Source organism: Aulonocara stuartgranti (genome assembly GCF_965226115.1).
Source record: "Aulonocara stuartgranti genome assembly, chromosome: 16".
In the NCBI taxonomy this organism is placed as follows: domain Eukaryota; kingdom Metazoa; phylum Chordata; class Actinopteri; order Cichliformes; family Cichlidae; genus Aulonocara; species Aulonocara stuartgranti.
Window position 1 is genome coordinate 35,496,797 of NC_138952.1, and position 22,395 is coordinate 35,519,191.

The window sequence follows — 22,395 nt, forward strand, 5'->3', positions numbered from 1 at the left end:
TAGTGGCTGGCTGCTGTTCACTGCTGAATTGTTGAACTTCGTAGCTGGTGAAGCCCTGACTCCTTTTGCTTCTGTTTATGCTCCAGTTTTGCCTCAAAGATACCGACTGCGTGTTTCCTTCTGTACAGACCTTCCTGGAGCCCCTCTTTGGTGAGTCTGCATGAGTTGTATAAAAGCAGAGTCAGATGAAGAGTAACGAATGTTTGGATGCCTTTTCTGGGATCCCTAGAGCCCCTTTTCCCCCTTTCACATTGAATATAGCACTGTTGCATTACTGTGGTATTGTAAATAAGTGAACTGTGATTTTCCTGAGACCTCCTCTCGAGTCCACTCTCTCCAGTGAACATGACAGCTGGAGCCATTTAAAAGTTAGCTGGTGCCTATTTCCTATTTGTCTGATCTGTTACAGAGGCACGACTTGCCTTCTGTTGTCAGGATCAGCTAATCCTTATCTCCACAGATCTGGGATTTAATCTCTCCTCATATCCCCTTGTCTCAGCAGGCTAAGCTAGCAACTAACAAAGCACCCATGTTTATTCTCAGGAGCTCCCCTGTACTGCTGATGACAGACACGCACACAAAATCAAGTGTTGATGCTGAACAACAAAGTCAAATGCACAAACATAGTCATAATAGTAATAAGTAAATATAAGTAAATAAGTGCACTGACACAAACAGGAAGCTAAAGAGCCCAAATAAAATCATCCCGTGTTGGTGATGAGCATCCTTAATGAAAAAAGCAAGAGAAGAGAAGCAGAGATTCACTTTCAGCTGGATGTTAAGAAGCTAAATGAATGCATATTGTTTGTTATTAGGTGAGTGTGTGGGGAAAGCAAAGGTATAATATGGCTTCACTGAGCAGTTCCTGGTATTTTGTCACTGTGGTTCCTGCCTGTTTTAGCTAAGTGACCTGATAGCCTTGTGCAGTTTGTTACTGGACTGTCTGTGTTACCTTGTGTTATTTGCACACAGTAAACAAAAGAACAAAAAAGGAAAACGTACTTATGCTATATTTTTATTACATTTATAAGATTTATATATAATATTTACAGATAATATAAAAATGTTTTTGTTATCAACAGATACTTTTTCTGCTCATTTCCAGTTCCGTGTTTTTATTATTTGACTTCATTAGAGTAGTTTTGCATTTACAGTTATGAATAGCCTCTCTTTATACTGTAGTACAAAGCTTCTCTCTCCAGGTTACTCCTGTCACTGTTTGTGTGAAGACTAGAGTTAAATACTTCTCCAAGAATAAGCACTTCTCAGCCCTGCTTTGACAGGCACGTCCTCGTGCCCTTAACAAAGAGTGGGCCAGCTGAGAGGCCAGCAGCTGTTTTTCTGGTTGTTTCTGCATCCATATTGTGGATAAACCTTTATTCCTGATAAGAAACTGATGGGAAACCAGCATGCTATTAAGCTGGGTCTGCTTTAACTACTCTGAGATCAATTACCATCTGTGCTTTGTGTAGAAACTGATAGCATTGGCAAGTAATGGAGGATTCTCTGATTTATGATTGTTTCCCTTTGGCCAACATGTTCAAATGTGTATCCTGAACCTCTGTGACGAGAATGTGTTGTGTAGCTACAACCTTTTAAGTTTATATAACATGTTAAGTATAACTTTATATAAATGAAATGTTCTCAGCATTAAAGGATACCAGTTTACATTTTATTTATATATATACAGGGAGTGCAGAATTATTAGGCAAATGAGTATTTTGTCCACATCATCCTCTTCATGCATGTTGTCTTACTCCAAGCTGTATAGGCTCGAAAGCCTACTACCAATTAAGCATATTAGGTGATGTGCATCTCTGTAATGAGAAGGGGTGTGGTCTAATGACATCAACACCCTATATCAGGTGTGCATAATTATTAGGCAACGTCCTTTCCTTTGGCAAAATGGGTCAAAAGAAGGACTTGACAGGCTCAGAAAAGTCAAAAATAGTGAGATATCTTGCAGAGGGATGCAGCAGTCTCAAAATTGCAAAGCTTCTGAAGCGTGATCATCGAACAATCAAGCGTTTCATTCAAAATAGTCAACAGGGTCGCAAGAAGCGTGTGGAAAAACCAAGGCGCAAAATAACTGCCCATGAACTGAGAAAAGTCAAGCGTGCAGCTGCCAAGATGCCACTTGCCACCAGTTTGGCCATATTTCAGAGCTGCAACATCACTGGAGTGCCCAAAAGCACAAGGTGTGCAATACTCAGAGACATGGCCAAGGTAAGAAAGGCTGAAAGACGACCACCACTGAACAAGACACACAAGCTGAAACGTCAAGACTGGGCCAAGAAATATCTCAAGACTGGTTTTTCTAAGGTTTTATGGACTGATGAAATGAGAGTGAGTCTTGATGGGCCAGATGGATGGGCCCGTGGCTGGATTGGTAAAGGGCAGAGAGCTCCAGTCCGACTCAGACGCCAGAAAGGTGGAGGTGGAGTACTGGTTTGGGCTGGTATCATCAAAGATGAGCTTGTGGGGCCTTTTCGGGTTGAGGATGGAGTCAAGCTCAACTCCCAGTCCTACTGCCAGTTTCTGGAAGACACCTTCTTCAAGCAGTGGTACAGGAAGAAGTCTGCATCCTTCAAGAAAAACATGATTTCCATGCAGGACAATGCTCCATCACACGCGTCCAAGTACTCCACAGCGTGGCTGCAAGAAAGGGTATAAAAGAAGAAAAACTAATGACATGGCCTCCTTGTTCACCTGATCTGAACCCCATTGAGAACCTGTGGTCCATCATCAAATGTGAGATTTACAAGGAGGGAAAACAGTACACCTCTCTGAACAGTGTCTGGGAGGCTGTGGTTGCTGCTGCACGCAATGTTGATGGTGAACAGATCAAAACTCTGACAGAATCCATGGATGGCAGGCTTTTGAGTGTCCTTGCAAAGAAAGGTGGCTATATTGGTCGCTGATTTGTTTTTGTTTTGTTTTTGAATGTCAGAAATGTATATTTGTGAATGTGGAGATGTTATATTGGTGTCACTGGTAAAAATAAGTAATTGAAATGGGTATATATTTGTTTTTTGTTAAGTTGCCTAATAATTATGCACAGTAATAGTCACCTGCACACACAGATATCCCCCTAAAATAGCTGAAACTAAAAACAAACTAAAAACTACTTCCAAAAACATTCAGCTTTGATATTAATGAGTTTTTTGGGTTCATTGAGAACATGGTTGTTGTTTAATAATAAAATTATTCCTCAAAAATACAACTTGCCTAATAATTCTGCACTCCCTGTATATATATTTTTTTATTTTAGTTTTGTTTTGCAAGAAGCTTGTGACAGTCGTGTGGTTGGCAGGATTTGAGTCCAATGCAGGACTCATGAGGCAGGAAGAAAATTGAAACAAAACTTTACTTTCTGGCAACAGATGGAGGAAAAAAGAAAAACGATAACAGAGCAGGGTCAGAGCAAACTGAGCCTGACGGAAGAACAAACAACCTAGAGGGATATTTTCACCATTGTGGAGGACTTTAACAACACAAACATGAAGTCTGTGTTACCAAAGTTCCACAAAAACATCCACATGGGAACACAGAATGGAAAAACACTGGTCCAGGTTTACACTGAGATCATGGGTGGTTACAAAGTCCACCCAGTCGCACACCTTTGGTCTAACCAGACTGAGGAGGATCTTCGGGTATATTTGATCAGTCTGACCTTCTGCTGAGTAAGAGTGAGCTACCAAATGATGCATCTGCATGTTATGATGTTAACTGTAAAAAAAACCAACATGGGGCTGAGTTGCGTTCCTTATATGAGAATATTTTAGAGTCCCTACCTGTGTCGAGCAGTTCATTGCCATTGCTGTATAAAGCTAAACCAGGCTGGAAGTTGTATGCTGAGGAGGCTTGGGTGGAGTCAGGGCGGCAGCGTTTCGGCCCTCTATTTGATCATAAGAAACACACAAATGTTAAGTTTAAGTTTGCTTCACGTTTTATTAAAAGGAATGAAGCTGCAGTGAGGGCAGACTCCCTCACAAAGATATTGGAGGTCAATTCAGTAAATGATTTCTGGAAAGAAATCAAAAGAATAAATAGTGTTAAAACATCTTTACCAGCTAAGACTGGTGGTGTAAGTGGCTCTGACGAGACATTACTGTGATCTATTTAACTGTGTCAAAAGTTCCATTTTTGCATGGATGAAACTGATAATAAGGAAGATGTTGTAGTGTCATCAAGAGAAATGTATGATGCAATTAGAACATTAAAAGACAGTAAGGCATGTGGGACGGATAAGATATCTGCTGAACATTTGAAATGTGCTAGTAGGAAACTTTGTCCTGGTTCATAGTTCATTGGATTCTGCTGGAATCAATTGTTGCTGTCATGTTAGCAGCCATTATTCCCACAAGGTGGGAAAAATAAACAGCAAGGATAATTATCGACCTATAGCCTTATGGAGCATGTTGTCCAAGGTCCTTGAAAAGATTGTTTTAAATAGAACTGAAAGTTTCTATGCGGAGCCAAGTGGCAGAAGGCTTTCACTTGGGTGGTCTCAGAATCTCATCTCTGCTTTTCGCAGCTGATGTGGTTCCGTTGGCTTCATCAGGTGATGGCCTCCAGCTCACAGTGGAACGGCTCGCAGCCAAATCAGCACCTCCAAATCTGAGGCCGTGGTCCTCAGCCGGAAAAGGGTGGAGTGCCCACTCCGGGTCAGGGACGAGCTCCTGCCCCAAGTTTAAAGTATTAAAAAGTTTATTTGAAAAACAGTAGTATACTAAAAAAAAAAAATGCTTACACCTTCTTGTTAACTACCGCTCCAACACAGCAGCACCGGCTGTTAATACAGCACAGGTGTGACAGTGCTGTATTAACAGAAAACAAAGCCAGATTCTACAAATAATCACTAATATATCATAATAAGGTCTTAGCGGAGCTTCTAGCTACAGTGTGCGGCACATTCTTTGTCATTTGAATTGAAATATTTGAGATTAAACAGATTTTTTTTTCTTTTTTCTGGTTTATTTTCCCACAAAACACTTCTGCAAAATAGTGCACTGAAGTGGAACAGGACCTGCAGCCAGCTGTGTTCTCACATGAATCTGCATTGTAAAACAGGGCCCAATAGGCAAATGTCTTTATCAAGGTGAACAGGGCTCTGACACTGTGGTCCACTGACCCACTGCTGTTGGGTCAGGGTGAGTAAGTATTCTAATGTGGATTAATGTGACATGGAAGCATGCTGCTAATTTGAGCCTTATTACTTATACACTAAAAAAAACAGAGTTAATCAACTAGTCCAGATTCTGCAATCTAAGGTAAGGAATATGTAGGCAGTTAAGAAAATGGATTCTTTAACTTCTCAAAACAACAAAACAACGTTGGTGAAGTCTGGAGAGGCCTCAGAACCATCTCGGGCCACAAACAGCAGAACTCTCTGCCTGGGAGGGATGTGAGATGGGCAAATGAACTGAATCATTTCTTCAACAGATTTGATTCAGCCATGAGGCAGTCTGCAACATCGGCTGCAGACTCACCCACCCCCACTGCTGCTGTTCCACCTCAGACACTTCACACCTCCTCTATTCACCCTGCTCACTCCCCCCCACCCCCAACAACAGCATCCAATACACACTCAACACAAGGCTCCAGCCTGTCTCTCTCAACCACCCAGGTTAGGAGGGAACTGAGGAGGATTAATGGCAAGAAGGCAGCGGGTCCAGATGGCATCAGCTCGAGGGTCGTCAGGTCCTGCGCGGACCAACTGTGTGGGGTGATGGAGCAACTCTTCAACCTGAGCCTGAGGTTGGGAAGAGTCCCACAGCTCTGGAAAACCTCCTGTGTTGTACCAGTGCCAAAGACTTCACGCCCCAAGGACCTCAACAGCTACAGGCCGGTGGCTCTGACATCCCACCTGATGAAGACCCTGGAGCGGTTGGTCCTGGCTCAGCTTCGGCGCCTAATAAGCTCATCACTGGACCCACTTCAGTTTGCCTACCAGCCTGGCATTGGCGCGGATGATGCCGTCATTCACCTCCTACATCGTTCCCTCGCTCACCTGGAGACTGCTGGAAGCACTGTGAGAATCATGTTCTTTGATTTCTCCAGTGCCTTCAACACCATTCTTCCCTCGGTTCTAAAGGACAAGCTGGAGAACTCTGGAGTGGACCATCACCTCACTACCTGGATCCTGGACTACCTCACCGACCGACCACAGTATGTGAGGACTCAGGGCTGTGTGTCGGACAGGGTCATCTGCAGTACGGGGGCCCCACAGGGAACGGTTCTGGCTCCGTTCCTCTTCACCATCTACACTGCAGACTTCTCCCACAATTCCACCCAGTGCTTCCTGCAGAAGTTCTCTGATGACTCTGCAATAGTCGGCCTCATCACTGATGGGGACGACAAGGAGTACAGAGGTCTGACCCAAGACTTTGTGGACTGGTGCCAGCTGAACTACCTCCAGATCAACGCCAGTAAAACCAAGGAACTGGTGGTAGACTTCCGCAGGCACAAGCATTCTCCACTGCAACCACTGAACATCCAAGGTATGGACATTGAGGCTGTGGACAGCTACAGGTACCTTGGTGTTCATCTGAACAATAGACTGGACTGGACTCATAACTCAGACGCCCTCTACAGGAAAGGGCAGAGCAGGCTGTACCTGCTGCGGAGACTCAGGTCGTTTGGAGTGGAGGGCCCACTCCTGAAGAAATTCTATGACTCTGTGGTGGCTTCTGCTATCTTTTATGGCGTGGTCTGCTGGGGCGGCAGCATCTCTGCTGGGGACAGGAAGAGAATGAACAGGGTGATCCGAAGGGCCAGCTCTGTTCTAGGATGCCCTCTGGACCCAGTGGAGGTGGTGAGTGACAGGAGAACGGCGGCTAAGCTGTCATCCCTGATGGACAACATCTCCCACCCCATGCAGCAGACTGTGACAGCACTGAGCAGCTCCTTCAGTGGGAGACTGCGGCACCCACGGTGTGGGACGGAGAGATTTCGCAGGTCTTTCCTCCCCACTGCTGTCAGACTCCATAATAAAGACTTTAACTGATCAAGCACACACATCCATACATATGCAATAATACTAAGTGCAATAATCCTTTCTGTCATCGTTGTATTTTTACTCAGTTGTATATAGTATTTGTATTTGTATTCTATTTTTATCTTATTGTATATTTATTTTATTTTATTCTACTGTATATAGTATTTTATTCTATTCTGTACAGCTGTGTACTGTATTTATTCTTATTGTATTCTAATTTTTGCCTCATAACTTTTGCACTGTCCACTTCCTGCTGTGACAAAACAAATTTCCCACGTGTGGGACTAATAAAGGTTATCTTATCTTATCTTATAAAATGATTTGCATCCTTCGTGTACAAAGTACGGTTGTCATGGCCACCTCTAGTACTGAGTAGATTACATCTGTGTAACTGTAGTCACCTGCCCTGGCCATAATCTGTTTTGGTGGTTGTTTTCTTTGTCTGTGCCTTTAAGTCTTTGCAGGTCCCTGAGTGGATGAGCTGACGGCTGCCGATTGGTCCGCCGATCATGTGGTCGCATTCAAAATCCCTCCACCAGCAGTTGTCCCGGGGGCAGCCACTGACAGCAGCAGCAGACCTTACCCTGGCCTCCAAAGCCTGAGACATTTGTGCCTGTGACTTTGTGCGACTTTCTGAGTTCTGTATATAGTGTGTACATTAGTTTTCATTGTAAAGAGCACATTGTAAATAGCACTGGAACAGAAGGGGTGAGCTGCCTTATTGTTTTCCTTGTACTGTTTTATTTTTTTATTTAGGACAGTGCATGTTAATGAACATAAATGTAAAAAATAAAAATTTCATGAATGTAAACATATCAGATTATAGCCAAGGGCTAATTACCATCTGTTGTCCTTAAGCATAAAAAATAGACATCATTCATAAAAATTCATCATTCATTCATAATAAAAACTCCATCACCAAACTTACACATACACACCATTCTGTTCCCAAATAAAACATTAAAACTATACAACTCATACATGATCACACACTTGATTTGTCCATAACCAGTTTTTAACCTCTGCCTTAAACAAATTGAGTGTAGAGCATTCTCTAATGGGTTGAGGAAGACTGTTCCACAGATGGCCACCCTGGACAGAGAGGACGTTCTGCCCATAAACTGTCCGTCTGTGAGGTATAAACAAGTCTCCTCGGATTGAAGCTCAAGTGGTCCTGTCTGAGCTTTCTTTATGCCTAACAAACTGCTTTAGTGGTGGTGTTTATTTCAGTTAGGGAGTTAGGTGTAGCGCTTGTCTTTTGTTTGATGTTTGATTTCACATAGGGTTTTAGATAGCACCTCCTCCTGACTTAGCTTGTTTTGTTTGTTATTTTGGCCTTTGTTCACCCCGGAGCTTCATTTTTGCAGTGTAGAAAAATAAACCACCATTCACTAAGAGATTGGTTTTCCCTCTGTGTATGGTTTTGGGGACCAGGGCGGGGCAATCTTTTCAAACTTATGTTGCGTTCCTGTACCCCTAGACTGGGGCGTAACATAGATGTACACAGCGGGAGAGAGCTGGTAGTTAGATACAGTCTATATAAGCTTGATTAATTTAACAAACATGTGTGAGCAGATGGCAGTTACAGTGCATTTACAGCAGTTAGACAGTGATTACAACAACAGAGCCAGTGTGAGTGAGAAGAGCTTGTGAGAGTGAGTGGATTTAAGAAAATGGGTGACTCAGGTGTGCTTTTGAGTTTTGAGGTGAGTTGAATTCTAACTTAAGAATTTTCATAATTTAATTTACAAAACTTGCATATGATCTTTATTTTGTAGCTCAATCTATTGACATATGACACAGCAGCTGCAGCAGTCTGCTACTGCCACCTGTGGCAAAGGGCCAGGGCCTACAACCAGATTAACATGGCACACACATCTGCACCTGGCTCTGTCTGAGGGGCTGCATTTACACCTGCTGCATTCAAATCGACCCTCAAACATCCTGCTCATAGATGCCAGCACAGCGGATTGTCAAGACTAAAACCAGTCTTTAAGCAAAGACAGCGTCTTCAGTCTCAGCTGACTGCAGGTTTCCCCAAACTTAGAAACAGTACATTTGCATAATGACTGAAACCAGCCCACTGAAGGAACAATGGACAGTTCCCCAAAGATAACAGTGATAAATTGTTTAACATGCGTAACATCTGTAATCACCTTCTGCAGTGTCTTTAAAGTGCAAAGGCATGCAGGTTATCTCAACCACATGTTTTCTGTTGGTGCATCAAAGTGACATTTCACCCAGTGATGCTGAGGTGACCCATTCAAGGTGCTTCAGTCTTAGGTATTGATTTGGTTATTTTACCCACTCATCAGTGTCTGCAGCAGAGCTTCTTTCGCCACAGGCACGGCATAGCTGGGAAAGGTAACTGAAAATAGTCACAACAATGAGGATGTATGTATAAATATTTTAAATGAATATCCAGATGTTTCTGGGGTATACCTGAGTGTTTGAGCAGACAGATTGTGCTGGCAGTCCCCTCTTGGTCCACAGAGTACTGTACTGTTGTCCCCAATAGAATTTCTTCAGTAAGCTGGCCGTTTTCTATTCATTAGAATCTGTATTTATTCAAGTAAAATACTCCATGACCATCATAGCTGCCTCGCATACAGACACCACAGGATGTAACGTCCTGCTGTTTGAGATGTTTGTCGCAGACTCGTCCAGCTACTGCGTCACCCACAAATGTTTGTCAAATTAACAAAGTTAACACATCATTTACACAGACTGTATATAACCTCCAGCTCTCTCCAGCTGTGTTGATCAATTAGCTATTTTAGCCCCAAGTGTTTATTTCCAGAGAAAAGACAGAGGCAGACTACTGTAACAGGATGTGACGTTGCAACATGATATTAATGTGGAACATTTCTTGATGTTATGGGGAAAAAAATTAAATCACGAACAATGTTGTGGTAATTTCCAGAACTTTGTGTACATAATTTGGTATTTCTCAAGCACGAAGGCCAAAAATAATGACATAATACTGTTTCATTTGAAAAGCAAATCTACCACACATCTGTTTGACCGTCACTAGTTAATCTGAAACACCGTAAGTCAGTAAGAATGGCTTGCACTGTCAGAGGCTGAAAAGACAACGGCAAAACTTCAGTAACATGAAAATTAGACCTTATTGATTTATTTCAACTCAAGAAGTACACATTTTTAAAGATGGACTATAGTGTTTGACAGGATTTGAGGGTTTTGTTTGTTTGTTTTAACCTTCATTTCCATCCACAGTCCATACCAGTTTGTGGTATGTTTGCTATCTGCCATTAAAACTTAACAAGAAGAAAAAGGACAGCAACAGAGGTTCAGCAAACGTGTTACAGAATAAACATGATGGGACTTAAAAGTTGGCTTTTTATGGATTCCAGCTTATTTTGGAGTCAGAGCACATGAAATGACAGACAGAGCTGCAAAGGAAGCCACAAAAATGTGTTAGTTGACCTGGCTATTAACTTCTGTCAGACAAAGATAAAGAGTATCATAAGGCGAAAAATGAAGAAAAGTTTTGGGCAGACTGGTTTGAACACGACTTTATTCATGGCAGGTAAACATAATACAGGTAAACGTGACTACTGTGGAGAAGAGGAAACAGAACATGTGGGTGATCGTGGCTCAAGAGTTGGCAGTTTGTCTTGTAATTGGAAGGTTGCCGGTTCGAGCCCCGGCTCCAACAGTCTCGGTTGTTGTGTCCTTGGGCAAGACACTTCACCCGTTGCCTACTGGTGGAGGTCAGAGGGCCCGGTGGCGCCAGTGTCCGGCAGCTTCGCCTCTGTCAGTGCGCCCCAGGGTGGCTGTGGCTACATGTAGCTGCCATCACCAGTGTGTGAATGAATGGCCAACACAGGGGAGGTAGAGAGAAGGCAACTGATCCAAAACCTCAGAAACCTACAAATGAAACTGGATCTTATTGAGTAACTGCAAAAGGACCCAAGAAGTGAAAGTTATCAGGCTTTAAAACAGGGTAAATTGTTTTGGAGGATTTGTGAGCGACGTTGCAGTACACACTCCACACCAGTTGGTGGCGGTAATGCACCATTTTATTGTTTGCCAATCGCCAATAAAACTTAGGGGAAGAAGGACAGCTACGCGTTACCAGACGAGTGTTCGGGTTCAGAGCAGCATGACTGCTGAAGCTGTGGTCACCGTCCGCCTGGTGAGGTCCTTCGAACACAGGAACTTCAAGCCGGTTGTGTTTCACGGCGTCCGCTTGGAGCAGACCGTACAGGACTTCATGCAGCTCGTCAAAGACGGTGAGAGCCGTGCGGTGTGTACCCCGTGTCAGCATCTGTTCACCGAAACAAACCTTTAAAAACACTGCGCAGGCAGAAATCCCAGGATTCACTGCAGCTGGATGGGAGAGCTTCGAAACTTAGAGTTCTTTGGTTTTAACTGGATATGAAACACTTCATATATAAAGGTTAATTTACAACAATGAGCCCTGCTCTCTGTGTAGGTGGATATAAGAAACAAGTCCTTAATGTTTTAAGCACATGTTTGGCGCCCTCTTGCGGCAGTACAGAGCGTGACAGGCGGCACAAACCCCAACATCACAGCTAACAGGCACATTTTCCTGTTTCAGGGCCGAAAAACGAAGACTCGCCTACTGCGCAGTAGACTGAGTGAAAGTGGGCAGTTTATATTATTAACCTAAGAGTGGTTGCTACAGTCAGAGGCAGCACAGAAGCAACGCCCTTAGACTGGTTTTAGTTTGTGTTCTTATTTTGCTGAGTTCTCGGTACTCTGTGGTTAACTAACATAAACTAATGTGAGTCTGTTGACTGCAACAAACAAAACCAGTGATGTCATGTTTAGAATAGAACAGAGTAGAGTAGAATAGAATGCCTTTTATTGTCACTATACACATGTACAGTGAGATTCAGAGCTGCAGTGCAAACGTGTGGGAAAAGAAAAATATACAGATATAGGGCAAAAATAAATGGTGTTATGTAGTTACAGTGTGGGTTATTGCACATTAAATATTGCACAGTCGTGATCGTAGTTTGCAGTCTGTGTGGGGGGAGTCCTTGGATTTGGGGTGAAACTGTCTTCAGTGCATGTGTGAGTTCAGGCGCTTTGAAAGAAACTGTTCTTGAGTCTGTGGGTCTTTGGTCTAGAACATAAAGGTGGTCCTTGATGTGCTGAAGCATTAGTATCTCGAAGCATTTCATGAGTACGGCGTGAGGGCCACAGGGCGGTCATCGTTCAGGCTGGTGATGGGAGACTTCTTTGGCACTGGGAATATCCTCTGTTACAGTGAGTGGAGCAGTGCAGGAACCAGGTGAGGATGAGGATGGGAGCAGGGCTGGAGCAGATGAGTGCTGCTGTTGAGATGTTTCTGGGCAAAGAAGTGATTTATCTCGTCTGCCAGCGGCACACTCAGGCTTTCTGTTTTCACAGCCTCTGTAGTTTGTCTCGTATGCCCTCCCACACCTCCTGTGTGTTGGCGCTGGACAGGTGGGACTCTGTGCTCCTTTGTGGTCTGTTTTGACTTTTTTAGTTTCCCTTTTCAGATCGGCTCGAGCAGCCGTGTACAGAGCTCTGACACCTGACCTGAAGATGGCGTCACAGACTTTGAGAAGTGAGCGGACCTGGCTGGTTTTTGGTTTGGGAAAACCCGAATGCTTTTGTCCACAGTCACATTTCTGATACAGAACTTGATGTAGTCCAGTACTGATCCTGTGACTGTTTCTAGCTCCTGGTGTTCAAATCTGTCTCAGCAGGCCTGTAGTTTGGAGAGAGCATTTTCAGGCCAGGTTGTAACGGTCTTTGTGGTGGACCTGGCACTGCGTCTGAGGGGAGTGAAGGCTGGGGAGAGCAGGAGGGAGAGGCAGTCGGTCTCGTGGTGTTCGCTGTGTCGAATCGAGCGTAGAATACGTTTAGATCCTCACACAGAGGCCGAGGTCTGCGCTTTCCCCTCTAAAGTCTGTGATTGTGTTTAGCAAACTGTTGCTCCACCCTGTGTGTGTCCCACATAGACACAAAAACAGCTGTGAGAAACCCCAGTGGGACAGATGGGGAGTCTTTATTAGACGAGTTTTTTAGGATTCTCGACCTTGTGTGTTTTCACACATGAATAAGAAGATAAAATCTTGATTGAATCCAACAATTTCTTTCAGATATTGCAACGAGGCCAGGATTTCCACCTCCTTTCAGGAAATATGGTTATGGTATGTATGCATTACTTCAATTGTCTTCATAATTTTTTACTGCTGTCATTAGAGCAATGTTCTCATCCTACCCACATGTCATGTTTAGATTGCTGTTGTTGTTACATAGAACTCACATAGTTACCTGGAGTTATAGCTAAACATCAGTAGTGATGTGTTTACTTGATACAAAATGATTTAAATAAACACACGAACACCAGAACAGAAATGTAATCACTCTTTCTTTCCGCACCCAAACAAGGACGGAAGTGTTGGTGAAACATCTCACTCTGTTATCAGAGATCCATGAAGTGACCCATCGTTCTTTTTCTAACTTTGCTCTGTTTCACTACGGGAGATATGGCCCACTACCGGATTGTGCCCAAAGCTATGCTCCAGCACTACTCCAGGATCTCAGGTTGGACCTGAGGCGCTAGATTCCAGGACTGACTGACCCAGGGATGACTGTGCAACATCCAGCCTATAAAACCGCACGAACTGGACTGATACACCTCTGAGCAAAACCCAGGATGTTGCCATCCCGAGTTAGGAGAGGCTGGTCGGTGGTGTTAGAATAAGGGGGCGGAGCCCTGAGCACAGCTCAAACGTGGTGTCATTGGAGCTTCCGTAGTTGGTCATACCAAGGCGATTCCCATAGTGAAACACGGGGCAAAGTTAGATTACGAACTCCTCTCCTAGGTGTCTCACACCACCTCAGCTGGCTGTTTTCAGTGTAGAGGAGTAGCGGCTCTATTCTGACCCTCTCCCCAGTGACTGAGCTACTCACCAAATCTCTAAGACACCAGCCACCCTTTGGGGGAAGGTTATTTCCACACAGCTTGTAGGGCTGCTCAATTAATCGAATTTTAATCACGATTACGATCTGGGCTTTCAACGATCATTAAAAATGACTGAGCCGATTATTAGCCCCTCCCTCATTTATCCGCGACACCTTAAAGGCCGGTCCGTGAAAATATTGTCGGGCATACACCGTCCGTGGCGCAAAAAAGGTTGGAGACCGCTGATTAAGAGGACCCGAGGGAAGCTCGGAAAGCTAAGCAGAAGTTATTTGGAGAGGAGAGTGACTGCTGTTGGTTGAAAAGAGAGGTAAAAAAACTTCAGTGGTGTTGCAAACTATTTTATATTATTTTTTAAAGTCATTGTTAACCCTTTAAAGCCGGTCAGAGCAGCACGCTCCGTTTTGTGTAGCTATTTTTAAATCCCTGTAGAACCTGAACCGTGTAAGCTAGCGCAATAACCCGGAGGAGTTGTACTTACATCTGATGCCATCAGCTTGTCCTCGGTCACGGTTTCCTTCCACATAAAGCTTTACAAAAACCGCATAAAAAGCTCTTGCAGGAACAAAAACATAATATTCCAGAAACACGCTTTGCCGATCCGATCAGCTGTTCATAACACTTCCCACAGTGAAACAGACATCAGCGCGAACTACCGCATATCCGCCATTTCCTGCCCGAAACCGGAAGTGACGTCATTTTCGCGGAAATTGTAGTTTTTTACTCGTAGGTCTTAAAAACCTATACTGGTCATGTTTGACTTTTCTGAATAGTTGCTGGGATGCTTAGAACTCAAACATCACTGCTGGAAATAGTTTATTTTGATGCACCTGCTGTTTTCTTTGCAAATTTGCATCATAGGATTGTTTTTTCATTTTTCCTGCAGTATATAAAAATTGGTGTATCTCCAAAATAAAACTATGAAGACACTCAAAATAAATTTCCTGTTGTTGTAAACTATTTTTTGCAACTTTTTTGTATTTAAAGTTTTGAGGGATGAACCCTTAAATTTCTCAAAGTAGAAATATATGTTAAAAAAAACAAAAACGATTTTCAATTTTTTTTGTAGTTTATTGCACTTTTTTGCAATTAATGTAGTTACTATGGACTTAATGCATACATATTATTAAAATATGGGCTATAACAGTTGCATAGCAACTTGAAATGCTCCCACAAACGGCACTACATGTAAAAAAAAAAAAAATAATAATAATATAAGCTCTGGCGGACTTGGTTCTATAGTAGGTCTTAAAGGGTTAAATAAATATCGTCAAATAATCGAGATCTCAATTTCAGTGAAAATAATCGTGATTATCATTTTTGCCATAATCGAGCAGCCCTAACAGCTTGTGACCATAGGTGGGTGTAGCCACAGCAGGCGCTGCACCAATCCGTTACTCTAGTGATTCACTTTTCTCTTAGTTGCAAGCAAGACAGTCCGATACTTAAATTTGCTCCAAATCCAGCGTGGGTCCTTCTGACTGAGAACCATGCCCTCAGACTCGTTTCCCACTCAGCTGCTAGCCTACTGGCTGCACCTGGATTTTCTGTCCATAAATAATATGACAGATGGCAGCCTGGTGGAGTCCAGAACTTCATGGGAGAGAGTTCGACTTGGAGTGTGAACACTGGTGATGTGCAAATCGATATTGAAATATTGATTCTTCTGATACCAGTAATTTATGTTCTAGAATCGATTCTCATCGATATTTTAGTAATTTAGGGTAAATTTGTAGTTTATCATTAACAGGAACACAGTGGAAAGAAACTATATCATTCGGATTGTCTACATAGTCATGTGTGAAACACGGCTGTATAAATGTGTTGCAGCCGCTGGCGTGCGCACTCACAACAATGGCTGAGCGTAAACGGAGTCATGTGTGGACGTATTTTATCTCCACAAACAGCCACGACACGGTTTGCGATACATGTGGCAAGAAAGTGAGATGTTGTGGCAACACCACTAACCTCGTCAAACACCTCAGAGTAAATCATATCACAGAATATGACGAGCGTATGTTGAGACTGAAGAGGAGGACAGGGACAGGTGCTGCTAGGGCGAGACAGACGTCTCTCACGGAGTCCTTCAGTGCTGCAGGCAGGCAACGTGTTCAAATAGCCACAACTTCAGTTTTTTATTTCTATATGATGAACTCTGCATTATTAAGCAATAAGAACAAGTAATCTGATGTCCTGTAATCATTATGAAGCAATATTATTATATTATTATTACAGTTACATAATACAATTAATTATTGGATTATGAAATACAATGAAAAATTACGTTTTTGTACAGAGTATCGGATCAGTATCGTCGATACCGCCCTGAATTCTACTTGGTATCAGATCAGAAAGATAATCAGTGGAGTTGCACATCACTAGTGAACACAGCTCTCACAAGAGTTGTGAAGGACAGGAAACATGACTAAAGCTAATTATTGCATTATAAAATTGTGTTGTGCAATCCTTTTTGCTCTCTAACGACTTTTCCCTTGTTAATAAAGTGCTTATCTGATTGATTAAGACAATAAAACGAATATATACAAAAGGTAAAGATTGCCCAGTGTAAAAGCTGCACACACCGAGTGCTTCTTGTTCCTGCTGGATCTCAGGGCTGAACGGGACCTTTTTTTTTTCTTTTTTCCCCAGCCTGTCCCGTTTGGTTCTTTTGCCATCAGAATTATTGTCTAAAGGCAAAGAAAGATGCCCAACGGATTTACTTTACTAAATGGACCGCCCCAGCCTATTTGATTCACCTTTTATTGTTTATTTTATTTTATTTTCACTTGCTACACACGGGACAGACTTGACTGGGGAAAGAAAAACAGCGGGGAAGAAGGACGGCGATGAAGGGCAAAAACCAAAAAAACAAACAGACAAAAAAATCCATGCTGAACGGGACTTTTAAAGAAATGTACATAGAGTGAGGCGATGCTCTTAAGGGCCCGCTAACAGAGCTCTTAAAGTCAGAATCAAATTGTATTTGTATAAATAAATGTAATCACTTTATGAACATTTGGATATAAAAGAAAATGCACATGGGATCATTATATACAGTTGTGGTCAGAGGTTTATACTAGGACTGTTCGATACAACGACATATATCGGATGACGATATAAAAACGTCTGTTTCATTTTACGCTATCATTTGTTTCATGGTGTCGCAAAATAAACCGTTTACAGCAATTTTTTTTTTCATCGTTTTGATGGTCACTGCAAGTCGAGTGACAGCACTGTTGTGTATCGAGCCTGTGTGGATTAGAGACAATGTAAAAATAAATTCACACTTTTGCACCCAGTTCTTGTTTGTTGGTCATTAAAGATGTCTGCTGTACAGTCATTCCACAGTGGGGGAAGAAAAACCATTAACAACTGAAAACAACCTTCATGATATCTGTAAAGTTTTGACCAAAGGTCTATGTAAACTTTGTTGGTGTGAAATTTGTGCTCTGAATCTGACTCCATCCTTTTTCCCCTTACAGACACGATGAAGATTATCCATCAGGCTCATGGAGCAAAGGTATCTGTGTGAAGGCTGTGGAGTGTCCGCTTGTAGGACACACGAGTGTTGTGGTCTGCCCTTAAGGAGTACTTAAAAAAATGACATTTTCAAAGGGACCTGACTATTTTGTCTTCCACTTTAATATAACTTCCCTCTTTTGTAATAGCATGATCCCTGTGAGAGAAAATAAAGGAAATCAAAATCTGTTCACTCAGCTGGTATTTCAACAACTAAATCATTTAATTCCCTTTAATCCACTTTCAGAATTTGGGATTGATCTCAGAATCAACTCAGTAATTTTAGCCGTACATTCCAGAAATATTATTTCAGTTATTATATAATCTTATTTCAGAAATAGTTTGCATTTCAAACTTGCAATTTTTATCTTTTTTCCTTTGTTTTCAGACAAACGAGTTAGTGATGAGTTTAGATGATGATGAAACTCTGGTCCTACATGAAGGCCAAACCCTCAGAGCTGCTGGTGTTGGTAAGATTTGCATTGCTGAGTGTTTGCTGTAGAGCAGTGTTGGTTATAATTTGGTCCAAAGTAACACATTACTGTATTCACTTTACATTTTTTCATGAATGTGGTAATGTAACAACTTACTGTTTTCAATTCATGCGCTATGCTGCTGACACATCAACACTTTGCAAGCCTGTCCAAAACAAACATGCTAACATGAAGCTAGCAAAGAACACAGTGACACGAAAGCTAAACTTGTGTTGTCCTCAGCACAGCAGCCAGAGCCTGATTATAACAGGCAACAAAATCAGTAACAATGTCTGTCTGAGAGACGGAGAGATTATTTTCAATCTAATTTGTCAAAATGAGCCTGATTCGCATCAGCACAGCCACCATCACCAGCCGACCAATGTAACTTTGAGTAACATCCCAGCTAACAGTCAGCTGTGAGCTGTGTTGACCCCAGTGACGTTAGAATTGTACAAGCTGTTTTTGCCCTGTTCTTATTTCCCATTTTCCTAGAAAATACAAAGAAATAAGGGGCGACTCAAAACATCTCTTTTTACATTTGTGCCTGTGATTATATTCACTGTTGCCTTTTGCTCGAGTTCATTGTTTCTAAACCCAAACCTTTCAGTCTATTTGCACAATGCCCCAAAATTCACCCTGTTCAAATTGAATTTCAAATAGAAGTAGTGATACAATAATAACATGTGGTTTGAATATCATGTAGTGAGAAAGGCCCGTGATGCGCATTCAGTGATTTCATCGTTGTTCAGTTTGCTGTTTCCAGAGCAGTCTAAACACAGTTCTTCATAACAACCAAAACTGAGTGGATTTTAGTTTCCTTTGTAAATGAATAAAACATGTCAGACTGAAATATCTGATTGGAGGCCGTATGATTTTTGGGGTTTGCTCAGTTGTCTGTGTATCATTTTAACGTCTTTACCTTATAATAAACAAATGATTTCAATAAATAAATATAAAGATATAAATAGAATTGAATGGCAAAAGTTGTCCTTCAGTGAGGTTCTTCCATCTCTATAAAGGAACTGGACAGTGACTCTCAGGTTTCTGCTTACCTAGCTTCATCATTTTGACTGCGATGCATTGTTTAGACTTGTTTTTTAATCTGTCAGTAGATTTATGCCTTAATCCAGTTTGGGTATGTTACACTCAGCAGGCAAATCTTTAAACATTTTGTTGTTCTTCTCTCGAACATACACGACCAGCTGTGGGACGGGCAGTTTATGAATTTAGTAGCAGTTCAGTCAAGACACATCTCAGATCCCACCTCAACTGTCCATTAAAAAAATAAATGGTAAATGGTAAATGGCCTGCATTTGTATAGCGCTTTTCTAGTCCCTAAGGACCCCAAAGCGCTTCACACTACATTCAGTCATTCACCCATTCACACACTGGTGATGGCAGCTACATTGTAGCCACAGCTGCCCTGGGGCGCACTGACAGAGGCGAGGCTGCCGGACACAGGCGCCACCGGGCCCTCTGACCACCACCAGTAGACAAACACGGGGTTAGTCTCTTGCCCAAGGATATTTGGCATGCAGCCAGGATAATGAATAAAAATAACTGTCTTCTGACTTATATGAAGGAGAGCTGTGATTGACTGTGATCCATTTCAAACTTCATAAAAATGGAAGACTTTCTGAACATACCTGTTTAAAAATCTGAGGTGTGTTTTAACTTTGACATGTTTGTCCTCTTTAGCTCATGAGACAGAAGTGGCCTTCTTCAGGAAAGCAGACTACAGTCTCTATAAAGCAAACCCCCAAACTGCCTGGTGACTGCGTCAGAGGACAGTTCATATACACAGGTCTGCCTGGAACAAGTTTTGTCATGTTGCTACTGGACTGTTTTCATTTGTGGGATTTTTTTTTTCTCCTTTAAAGTCAAAGCTTATTATCCAGCAGACTAACAGGCCTTTTTATTTAATATTAATATTTTTTTTATTTTATGTGAATATGACTTTTATGAACATCTTTCTGTTGTTGGTGATGTTGTAGATATGCTGAAAGTTTTAAAGGTTTTAAGGAACAATGTTACATCTCCAGCATTCGCTCTGCTCTCTGTGATCATGAGTAAAATGTTTGTGTTCTCAGTGTAATTCAGAGATGTTTTCAGAAGTGTTTATATTTTTTCATACTTTGTTGCCAATGTAATTGTGAGTGGATACTTTTGCTAATAAAATGTTGTGCGGTTCAAGAACACGATGTAGACCTCTTTGAAACACAGATGGAGAGAAAGATGCTTTGACTGTTCTCAGGGGAACATTCGTTTCAATAAATGTGAAATAGAAGAAGTTACATGAAACTTTAGGATTCTCTTGAAGCTCGTCATCCGTATAAACTGAGTGAACCTCGTAGAGCTTTGGAGTTTGTTTCACATTTTAAAGGACTCATACAGTATGACTGTCTGTACCAGAGACCCTGTACCCTTCTATGACTCTGAAAACGACACAAAGGTCTACACCCACAGACACACTTTCACTGAGAAGCTCCTCCCATTTTTGTTGTTGGGGGGGGGAACGTTTGAAGCAACAATGGATGGAATAAAGTCTGTCAGACTCAGAATTCTCTATAATGTTCTTGGGAAGTTCCTCAATTGTTCTAATACAAGGGTCTCAAACTCGTGGCCTGGGGCCCGCATGCAGCCCACGTCACCCCTACTTGCAGTCCGTGTATTGATGTGATGGAATGTAATGCAATTTGGCCCTTGAAGTGACGTTTGTTAGGGAGGATTTGTTTGTTGAGTGCAATGTTAAAACAAATTCTCCAAATGACTGAATGTGTTAGTTCAGTGACAGGCAAACACTCATGTGGACACTCATGTCTGCAATTTTATTTTGTTAAATACGAGCAAAATGATAGAAGTGCTGCCACGTGTGTGGACAGGCAGAGAGGACCAATGTGTTTATTTGCTTCAATGAAAGGCTTCGATTAGTAAAGAGTGAGGGGGAAACTGCCTTCACGTTTGCAGTTTTGTCTTTTTATACAATATTTTTAATTTTAAAAGAACAAACACCACGTTTCCAGAAATATTTGTGGTTGTTTTCTTGTTTGTTTAGTGTTCAAGTAGCACAAAAAAACTGCGGCCCTCCAATGAGATGACAGTGCCAGCAATGGCCACAGCTCATTTAAGTCTGAGACTCTGTTCTAACGTTTGCCTTCACATAATGATTATCTGAGGTTTTTTACACTCTTAACTCATCACGTTATAGTCAAAGCAGAGTTAATGTATTTTATTTGAAGTAGGAGTCCCAAAAACTGAAAATGTGCTAAATAAAACCAAAAACATGCCTCTGATTGGTGGCACTTTGTAAAACCCCCTGCCCCTCACACACACACACACACACGTGCACATCCCCACCTAAAACCATTTACAAGTATAGATACAGACACACATGGCAGTGACACAGTGTTGTGAGAGTGTATGACTCTGTGTTTCTATGTCAATTAAGCAGTCTGACTAAGTGAGTTCAAATTAAACTCGCAGGGCAGAAAGTTTGAGCGTGGAAAAGTCATTTTTTAGATTGTCAACCTCAACAGCAGGCGATTATGCAGTGGACGGGGTGATTCATGAAAAATCAAATTCTTCAAAACTTAAACTGTCATTGTTTGAAAACCATACAAGATATAAAACAATATAGAAAACAATCTAGTAATATTTTAATAATCCAAGGTCTTGGGAAAAAGTTTTAATTTTTTCTCTAGCACAAAACATGCTAAAATATTTGAAATATTCAAATTTAAACTTATTGAATGAACTTGCATAAGATCACCAAAATGTCGAGCGTGAGTGTAAAATGCAACAGTACCAAAAACTGAAAAAAGACGTGCTGAAATAAATGACACAGATCTGAAGTCAGCTCAGTGTGACTCTATAAACTCTAAGCAGGATGTTTCTGATTGTGATTGTTTGTAAACACCCCTCTGACACAAACACACACACAGGTGCATGTTCATATTTATAACAATGTTTACAAACATGGACACAGACAAACACACACGTTCTCTCACAGGTGGGTTGCGTGTGTGTGTGTATCCAGTACACAAGTGATGACGTGACGAATCCTGCTTTCGGGTCCAAACGACTCTGCATTTAATAAGGCTGTTGTGTTTTTAACATGTTTTAGTGCTTTGTATCTTGTTCTACACTCAACAAAAATATAAACGCAACACTTTTGTTTTTGCTCCCATTCCCCATGGGATGGACGTAGAGACCTAAAATTCATTCCAGATACACAATATAACCATCCCTCCCAAACAGTGGTCACAAATCAGTCCAAATGTGTGGTAGTGGGCACATCTGCTATATTGAGATAATCCATCCCACCTCACAGGTGTGCCACATCAGGATGCTGATCTGACATCATGAGTAGTGCACAGGTGTACCTCAGACTGCCCACAACAAAAGGCCACCCTGGAATGTGCAGTTTTGTCTCACAGCAAAATGCCACAGAT

General features: G+C 41.9%; 2 protein-coding genes across 5 annotated transcripts in view; both read left to right on the plus strand.

The window, feature by feature from the left end:
• Positions 1 to 22,395, plus strand: part of LOC309690692 (E3 ubiquitin-protein ligase TRIM21-like) — a 211,147-nt gene that overhangs the window by 8,958 nt on the left and 179,794 nt on the right. The window lies entirely within an intron of this gene.
• On the plus strand, positions 11,057 to 20,140 carry cUnh2orf76 (chromosome Un C2orf76 homolog). The gene is made up of 5 exons (XM_082508989.1): positions 11,057 to 11,256; positions 13,123 to 13,173; positions 17,432 to 17,469; positions 17,857 to 17,938; positions 19,643 to 20,140. Exons 1-5 carry the CDS (start codon positions 11,127 to 11,129, stop codon positions 19,717 to 19,719), a joined length of 378 nt encoding a protein of 125 aa, XP_082365115.1. The 5' UTR covers positions 11,057 to 11,126; the 3' UTR covers positions 19,720 to 20,140.

Bases quoted from the DNA above. Each gene is read 5' to 3' on its own strand.
- cUnh2orf76 (XM_082508989.1), top strand. From the start codon at position 11,127: ATGACTGCTGAAGCTGTGGTCACCGTCCGCCTGGTGAGGTCCTTCGAA. The intron at 11,257-13,122 runs GTGAGAGCCGTG...AATTTCTTTCAG, and splicing joins CATGCAGCTCGTCAAAGACG to ATATTGCAACGAGGCCAGGA. The intron at 17,939-19,642 runs GTAAGATTTGCA...TGTCCTCTTTAG, and splicing joins CCTCAGAGCTGCTGGTGTTG to CTCATGAGACAGAAGTGGCC.